The following is an 8,900-nucleotide window of genomic DNA, read 5'->3' on the forward strand; positions in this document are numbered from 1 at the left end:
CATTACTTTCTTACCAGAAAATGACTTTAATAGCTAGAAGTTAGTCACCTTTCAGAATATTACTAGTAAAGGTCTTATGATATTTACTGTACTTAAGTATGAAAAGTGATTTTTATATTAAATGCACTTGTTTTTTTTAGGAGTAAAAGTATACAAAAATGTTATTACTGACTTTATTGTGGCTTCCTCATAGTGAAGCATAATATTCAGCGTGTCAGCACCTTCTTAAACAGCAAATTCAAACAGAGAGAAAAATAGGAACAGAATTTTCATTTTTCTTTCACTCTAATGTATAAAAACATTTCTTGCAAGGCACCGAACCCCGAACTGCTCGGGGCGCCTTATCATGGGCAGCCCCCCCACTCTGACATCTCTCCATTAGTGCATTTATAGGTACTGACCATGTGAGTGTAATTCAGGCCTGTGTGTGATAACAACAGAGTGAAAACATTGTAATATTACCCTTGTGGGATTAATAAAGTACACATTATTATTATTAATATAGAGCAAGGGTGTCAAACTATCACTAAGGGGCCACACTGGAAAGTGAGAATCACACCAAGGGCCATGACATGTATAGTTTAATGACGTGCTTTTATTAATAAAAAAAGTGACAGTTTTATTGCTACTGTTTCACATACTTTCACATTTGGCCCACATAAATACCAAAAAAAGTTCCTTTGCCGTCATAGAATTAAGAAAATCAAGCAAAACAATGCATTCTGATTCCATTTTTTAAAGTAGGTTAGCCGACGTGCACGTGTGGGGGTCTCGAAGTAGGCAAAATCGAGTCATTACAATTTTTTTGGTTTCGAACCTAAATTGTTATGCGGGCCGGATCAAAATTTGCGAGGGGCCGCAGTTGGCCCGCGGGCCTTGAGTTTGACACGTGATTATAACGCCCAAAGCTGTCGTGAGGTGCTGCTGATCACTGAGAGGTGAAAGTGTCACACACTCTGGCTCCATGTGCATTTCTCCATTTATTTATTCTGACAACGGTTCGGCCCTCAGGCCTTCTTTAGATCCATAAAACTACCGTTGTACGTCAGAAGCGTATCTGAATTTCCCCTTTGGACCACAATGGAAATAAGTTTGTAACTTTCTTGTGTTATCCTCGACAGTTCTGATAAATGTACAATGTCACTGTGATGGTATCTTGTTATGCATTTATTTCTGTTACTGTCTAATAAATCAAATCACTTTTTTTTTTTTTTTTTTTTCCTTTAACCAGAACGAGCCAGAACACCTGGCTCTAAAGGAACTTGAGCTTTCGATTTCTGCCTTATCATGTTTTTCAGATTTCCCCCATCATGTTCAAACATCTGCTCAGTCATGTTTAAGCCTCGGCAGCAGTGGGTTATGTAACGTGAGTCAGCAGTCACACTTCCCACTTCACTTTGACTCAGCAGCTAGAGCGCACGTCAGGGCTGTATAAAAGAGGCAGCAGCGAGCCGTGAGAACACAGAGGAGCGTTTACTCAGCGGACGGGACCACTCTCACGGGAACGACTGGCGTCGCTTCAGCTTACCACAGGTGTGTCAAGTTATATTCATTTTATTTGACCTCCTTCTCCCTTCCCCTAAGTGGCTTTGTCTCTTGTCAGGCTGCCATTGTAAATAAGAACTTGTCTGTAAAATATAAAAGGTGAAAATTTGTTAAATGCATTGTTATTCATATTGAAAGTGTTTTCATTTAACCATTAAAACATTCGTTATAGTCTGCGTAGATGGAGACCATGAAGAGTGCAAGGAAAAATGACACTGCAGGGGACATTGGCAGGTGTGATAATTTATAATTTATTGACTGAACTGTTTGATTTTAAAGTTAAATGTTGTTGTTTTTTTTAGGATTTTTATCCTTTTATACAGTAGTTCCTTCTGATATTGTGTCCTTTTTGTGTTCTATTTAAAAAAGAAAAGAAAAGAAAACTCCCGCACACACTTAGGAAATGCGTAGGGGAGAGTGTGCGGTGGCTTGTGGCTCGGAGGTAGAGTGGTACCCATAACCACAAGGTTGGCGGTTCGATCCTAGGCTCCTCTGGGCCAAATGCCAAAGTGTTCCTGAGAAAGACACAGAACCCTAAGTTGCTCCCCGGATGCTGTATAAAATAGCTGCCCACTGCTTCTAATAATAGGGTGGGTTAAGAATGCAGAAATGAAATGTCACCACGTTGTGCTGTGTGTACTTATGTGATTATTAAGAATTTTGTGTTGTCCAATTTGACCCGTTTTCAAAGTTTTTTATATCAGAATTACGGGTTTCTTTCATCCAAATTGCCCAAACATAACTTGGATGCATATGTGCGTTGTATGGAAGTCATACAACATTCTTCGCACGTAAAATTTAAAATTTCTTCCATTGAATTTTGGGTGTTTTATTCAATTTTACAGCATTTCAAAAAGGGTTTTAAAACAGTATCCTGACTAAACTTGAACATAAACCAGTCTGTGATTATCCACTCAACACCCTCTGACTTTAACTATTAGTCAAAATAATTCATAATTTCTGCTTTTTATTTATTTATTTTTGGCATTTCTGCCTTTATTGGATAAGAATATCCAATAAATTCACTATGAAAGGGGAGAAGACATGCCGTCGAACCATGGACCTTCTGCGTCCAGGAATAACCCTCTGCACACGTGCGCCCGCTCTACCAACTGAGCCAACCGGTCACATCATTTCTGCCTTTTTAACTCAAAAATTAGGTATAATGTCATTTAAATTAGGTTTGTTGACCATGAATTTAAAAAAAAAGCGACAAAAATGTTTAAAACCGCATCAAAAGCATACTAAAAGGTTGGAAAAAGCCCAAAATAAAAATCCTTTTCAATTTAGACCCAGAAGGACAAAGAGTAAATGTCGACGGGAAGACAACAGGAGGGTTAAGAATTGTATGTGCGTGCCGGAATTCCATTCCCTTTCTTTTTGAACTGGATCTTCTGAGGATTTAATTCCCTGCACCACAAAGGGAGACCAGGCATGTGGTGTGCGTGTTGCCGTCTACTCATCTTGTCCTTGTTTTTTTGTGTGTGTGTGTGTGTTCTGGCGCTCAGGGATTTATCAGAGCAGATGAAAGCCGTCACTCAGCACAGTCACGTCCGCGCTGAAAACACCCAGCTGATGCTGAGTTACCAGAGGGGACAGATCACCCTGCCGCAGTACAAGGTAGACTCGTACAAGTACAGTTCGTTGTAACTAACTCATTATTTAACACATGTATGGGCTCAAAAGAAAGAAGCAATCAAACCTCTCTGTTCCATGTTTAAAAAGGCCTGAAAAAAAGTGGATCTTTATGCTCATGCTTGCTTTTTAAAAAATTAAAGTGCCCATATTATGCTCATTTTCAGGTTCATAATTGTATTTAGAGGTTATATCAGAATAGGTTTACAAGGTTTAATTTTTAAAAAACAGCATATTTTTGTTCATGCAATCCTTTTAGACTTTACTTTTGTCATTTATATGCACATTTAGCATTTGACTCATCACTTTTCACAATTTATGGAAATCCGTAACCTTTCTCTGTTCTTTTGTGAAATGGGATACATTTGTCGACGTTTGTGTTTTTGTTTTGTATCTGGTTTTGTTTCTCTTTTCTTCTTTCACAACATTGTTGATTGTTTGAGATCAAATTTAAGTCAACGCTGACGTTTGTGTCTCATTTATAAACTTTTTTTATAAAACAGTTTTTATAAAAGGTGGAAAAAAAAGAAGTGCCTTGAGACTTGTTGGATTATTTGAAGTATATATTGATCAAAGCTCCCTAAAATGCTTACATTTTACTGAATGTGTAAGCTTATTTTAATGTATTGATTTATTTGATATTCTTCGTTTTTTATTGCATCATGTTCAATTCACTTTCAATTCAATTCAATTTAATTTATAGTATCAAATCATAACAAGAGTTATCTCAAGACACTTAACAGATAGAGTGTGGTCTAGACCTACTCTATAATTTACAGAAACCCAACAATTCCAGGTACTCCCCCAAGAGCATACCCTGACAAGCCAGACCCACATCCAGATGTTGGGTCTGGGAACTCACCATTGGCAGGGCTCAATCCGAGGGGCGGGATCAACTATAAATTGTCTTTCAAATTCCCTCTGCACCAATAGGATAGCACTACAACCAACCAGAGCAACGCTAGTTGATAGATTAAATTTTAAACTCCCAACACATCTTCCTTTTTTAAGAATGACTTCAGTGCCGTTCTTTGTTCTTCTTCTCAAAGAAAAGCTGAACTCCAAGTCTTCCAGAGTCGCGCCCAAAATCCGATTCCAAAGACCATCTCCTTTGTTTTCAAGTAGCAGGGAATTCAGAACCGTCGCAACTCTGTTGTCATTATGTTAAGCCCCGCCCACCGACTGTATACACGATGTGATTGGCCCGGCTAGAATTTGGCTTTTCCAGTTCGCAAGCCAACGGAGAGTTGCTAGACTGACCATGGCTGCAAATTACATTTGCTGCCTCTAGGGTGGTCTAGATTTCTAGGCTACCAAGAGCATGCATTTAGCGCGACAGTGGTGAGGAAAAACTCCCTTTTAGGGAGAAACCTGGGACAGACCCAGGCTCTTGGTAGGCGGTGTCTGACGGTGCTGGTTGGGGGTGTGATGAACAGTGGCAATAATAGTCACAATAAAGATAACGGGACTAGGACTAGAAACAGTAATTGTAGTAGTTCATGGCGTAGCAGGGCACTGCAGGGCATAGCAGGACGTAGCAGGGCACATATGGTTTTCTTATCGTTTTATTTATCATTTTTGTTATTTTTGTTATTTTATTTGTATGGTGCTTGGAATTATTTGTAAAATTTGAGAGAATTAACAGATATTAAATTGCCTGTTTTGTATTAAAAAGCATTGAATAAAAAAAATGAAATAATACTAATAACCTTCATGCTTCCGTCAGGCCCTGTTGTGTTCCCTCTACATGATCTACAAAGCGCTAGAAGAGGAGATGGACAGGAATTCCTCCCATCCAGCTGTTGCACCGATATACTTCCCGCAGGAACTCGCCCGTCTGGAAACGTTAGAAAAAGATCTGGAGCATTTCTTCGGCTCGGATTGGAGGAAGAAGGTCGTTGTTCCCGCAGCCACACTCCGATACGAACAGAGACTACGAAAGGTGAGTGGAGAGCGGTCCTGTATAAAGTCTTTGAAAGCAATACTTGAGTAAAAGTACAAGTATCTTACCAGACTTAGAGTTAGGGTTGGTAGAAGTTAACGTCTCTGAACACCCACACGGGTGATTTCACTTATTCTGGCTGATTAGAGCTCTGCTCAGGTTGAAGGTTAGCCTGGATGCCAGCCGAACTTAGCCCCGCCCACAACATTTGAGGTTGGGAAGTTGGGTCTTGATCCGTCGTGGAGCAACTATGCTCCAAAGAGAGCTGTTTGGACCAATCAGATTGTCAGGGGGTGGGCTTTATACGATGATGGACAGATGATCAACAGTAACGGAATCAACCACGTCACCAAAGAGCGCTTGGGTTGAATTTGTTTACAACAAAGATGGCCATCGCGTCTGTTATAGAAGATATCGACAGCGCGGTACAGAGAACTGCGATCACGTATGGATACACATCGCCACCATAGACACCTGTCGGCACGACACGGAAACTGTCGCCTCTGCCTTTGCTCTGTCGAAGCCTTCCTTTGACTCGCAGGTTCTGATTGGTTGTAGGTCTATCTGTTGCTCTGATTGGATGTAGGTCTATCCGTTGCTCTGATTGGTTGCAGAAGCATTTTCTTTCCTGCTTCGGTTGAAACATGCCCCGTAATCACAGCCAAATGGAGCAGTAACAGACTCAGATTCTGACTAGATTGGGAGATGTCAGAGTGGGGGGCTGCCCATGGAAAAGCACCCCCAGCAGTTGGGGGTTCGGTGCCTTTCTCAAGAGTTCCTTGGCAGTGCCTACCCAGGAGGTGAACTGGCACCTCTCCAGCTACCAGTCCACCACCATACTTTAGTCTATATGGGGACTTGAACCAGTGACCCTCCAGTTCCCAACCCAACGCCCTACTGACAGAGCTACTGCCACCCCTAAAGTTCGGATTCGGCTGAATATTGGGCTTTTTGACGAGGTTTGGTTTCTGCCGAATCTTAGAATGTTTTCCCAGCGAACCGAACCCTACGCTGGCACCCCGCCCGCTACGCTGGTCGCCGTAATGACGGCGCCGTTGATTACGGGAAGGTGTTTACGTAGGTGGAGCGTTCAATGCAGCAGGCTGTGAGAACGTGGACATGGAACTGGTGAGCAGAAAAAGTTGTTTGACAGTACTTTCAGTCAAAAGAAGGCCATTCAAGTCCAGCTACATGTTCAATCTGTTCAATGCCGATTGGTCTGGTGGTGGCGAGGACCCTAAACTATACACAACATGGCCGCTGTTACAACATCTGGTCTGAAACATCCGAAAGAATACGAGTTGTGCACGAAGGAATCTCCAGACAGCAGCCAGAATGCAACAACTTCAGGTACAGCAAAGGAAGGACAGTCACTGTTTACTTCATTCATGTGTTTACTGGGTTCATGGAGCGAGGATGCGAGGAGGATTCAGTATTGGATTTGACAGAATCTTAACCAGTGGGTTCGGTATTCGGCCAAACCCCAAAAATCTAAAAAGTGAATTGATGCAGCATAGGTTTTGTTTGTGTGGCGATACGCTGTATCTGCAGGGCAGATGTTGTGAAATAACAGCCGGACGTGTGTCTATTTTTCAGATTGGCGAGGAGAGCCCAGAGCTGCTGTTGCCCCACGCCTACACTCGCTACCTTGGCGACCTATCAGGGGGTCAAGTGCTGGGGAAGATTACCCAGAAGTCTCTGGGGCTGAGCACCTCCGACGGGCTTTCGTTCTTCTCCTTCCCCGGAGTGAGCAGCCCCCACCGCTTCAAGCAGCTGTACAGGAGCCGCATGAACAGCGTGGAGCTGACGGCAGACGAGAGGGCGGCGCTGCTGGAGGAGGCCGTCGCCGCCTTCGAGTTCAACATCCAGGTGAGGAGAGAAGGAGAGAAGGAGAGGAGAGAAGGAGCAAAGGAGAGGAGAGGAGAGAAGGAGAGGAGAGAAGGAGCGAAGGAGAGGAGAGGAGAGAAGGAGCGAAGGTGAGGAGAGGAGAGAAGGAGAGGAGAGAAGGAGCGAAGGAGAGAAGAGGAGAGAAGGAGAGGAGAGGAGGAGCGAAGGTGAGGAGAGGAGAGAAGGAGCGAAGGAGAGGAGAGAAGGAGCGAAGGAGAGGAGAGGAGGAGCGAAGGAGAGGAGAGGAGGAGAGAAGGAGTGAAGGAGAGGAGAGGAGGAGAGGAGAGAAGGAGCGAAGGAGAGAAGAGGAGGAGAGGAGAGAAGGAGCGAAGGAGAGAAGAGGAGGAGAGGAGGAGAGAAGGAGCGAAGGAGAGAAGAGGAGGAGAGAAGGAGCGAAGGAGAGAAGTAGCGAAGGAGAGGAGAGGAGAGAAGTAGCGAAGGAGAGGAGAGAAGAGGAGAGAAGGAGCAAAGGAGAGGAGGAGCGCCGGGGCTGCGCAGTCAATCGGATTTATTGAAATGTTTTTCCGACATTTTTGACACTTTTTTTTTCCAACGTTCTTTTATTAAATTGAATAAAAGATCCAAATTCAATGAAAGAAGTGAACGGATCATTTCTTTGACTTGTGAAGAGCGTCGCAGCGAACCATCCACGTGACTTTTTTGTTGAAAATTTGGTTAAAAGAAACCCACATTTCTGATAGAGAAACTTTTTGAAAATGGCTCAGATTTGACTCAGAGGACGTGGCCGGTTAGCTCAGTTGGTAGGGAGGGCGCACATCCGTGGTCCAGGGTTCGAGTCCGACCTGTGTTCCTGCATGTCTCCCCCCCTCACTCTCTCCCCTTTCATATCTCAGCTTTCATATCCAATAAAGGCATAAATGCCCCTCAAAAAACAGGAGGGTAAAGGGGAATTCAACGGGAAAGTAGAAAAGTATGAAGGGAAATTTCACAGTTGGAGGTGATTTAACTAATGATTAGTTCAACTGTTCAGTAAGTGCAACATCTTTCCAAAAATCTATGAGTAAAAAAATACCTAACCCTTAAATTAAATAATCAAGTTCAGTAACTCCTGACTGCGTCCATGTCTTGTCAGTGACTCATGGGACTAAAAAGTGTCCAGAATGAAAGAGGAACCGAATCTGTCGACAGGCTGATACAGGTTTATGCCTTTCCCTCTCTTCCAGGTTTTTGATGACTTGCAGAAAATGTTGAGCGTCTCCACAGAAACAGCGGACCAATCAGAGGGCAACGTGGTCAAAACTGGCTTGTTTCCATCAACCCCCATCATGCAGTTCACCGTGGGATTATGTGTGGCACTGACCACGATTGGAATGGGCATCTACGCCTTTTAGACTTTACTTTAGTCATTTGTTATGCACATATAGCATCTGACTCATCACTTTTCACAATTTATGGAAATCCATAACCGCTCTGTCTGTGTTCTTTGGTGAAATGGGATAGATGTGTCGACGTTTGTGTGTTTTTATCTGGTTTGGTTTCCCTTTTCTTCTTTCACAACATGCCGTCGATTGTTCGAGATCAAATCAAAAATCAACGCTGACGTTTGTGTCTCGTCTATGAACTATCAAATCACAGCTGGAACGTGATTCTCCACTTGTCATTTTTATGAACTTCATAAAAACAATCTGTAAACGCACAAAAAAAAAAAAACTTGACTTGTGTTGAATAAAAAGATCTGAAAACAAAAGTGATTTCACATACTTTAATTCTTTACACATCATGCAGAAACTTAACATGTTTATGGGACAGTTTATCGTTTTAGTATACATTCTGCAAAAAAAAAAAAAAAAAAAAAAGAAAATCCAGATCTTACTGAGGCTACATTCACATTACCATGCTTCATATTTCAGCGGAGTTTGGAGACAAAAGT

General features: G+C 42.6%; 1 protein-coding gene across 1 annotated transcript; it reads left to right on the forward strand.

The window, feature by feature from the left end:
- The first annotated feature begins 1,380 nt into the window (after positions 1 to 1,380).
- Positions 1,381 to 8,695, forward strand: hmox1a (heme oxygenase 1a). The gene is made up of 6 exons (XM_028599567.1): positions 1,381 to 1,533; positions 1,718 to 1,779; positions 3,054 to 3,165; positions 4,907 to 5,122; positions 6,719 to 6,991; positions 8,194 to 8,695. The coding sequence occupies exons 2-6, from the start codon at positions 1,727 to 1,729 to the stop codon at positions 8,359 to 8,361; spliced, it is 822 nt and encodes a 273-aa protein (XP_028455368.1). The 5' UTR covers positions 1,381 to 1,533; positions 1,718 to 1,726; the 3' UTR covers positions 8,362 to 8,695.
- The last annotated feature ends 205 nt before the right edge of the window (positions 8,696 to 8,900 follow it).

Source organism: Perca flavescens, chromosome 15 (genome assembly GCF_004354835.1).
Source record: "Perca flavescens isolate YP-PL-M2 chromosome 15, PFLA_1.0, whole genome shotgun sequence".
In the NCBI taxonomy this organism is placed as follows: domain Eukaryota; kingdom Metazoa; phylum Chordata; class Actinopteri; order Perciformes; family Percidae; genus Perca; species Perca flavescens.

Excerpts from the sequence above, each read along its gene's own strand:
- hmox1a (XM_028599567.1), top strand. The coding sequence starts at position 1,727 with ATGGAGACCATGAAGAGTGCAAGGAAAAATGACACTGCAGGGGACATT. Across the intron at positions 5,123-6,718 it reads ACGAACAGAGACTACGAAAG|ATTGGCGAGGAGAGCCCAGA; the intron begins GTGAGTGGAGAG and ends TCTATTTTTCAG. Across the intron at positions 6,992-8,193 it reads CCTTCGAGTTCAACATCCAG|GTTTTTGATGACTTGCAGAA; the intron begins GTGAGGAGAGAA and ends CCTCTCTTCCAG.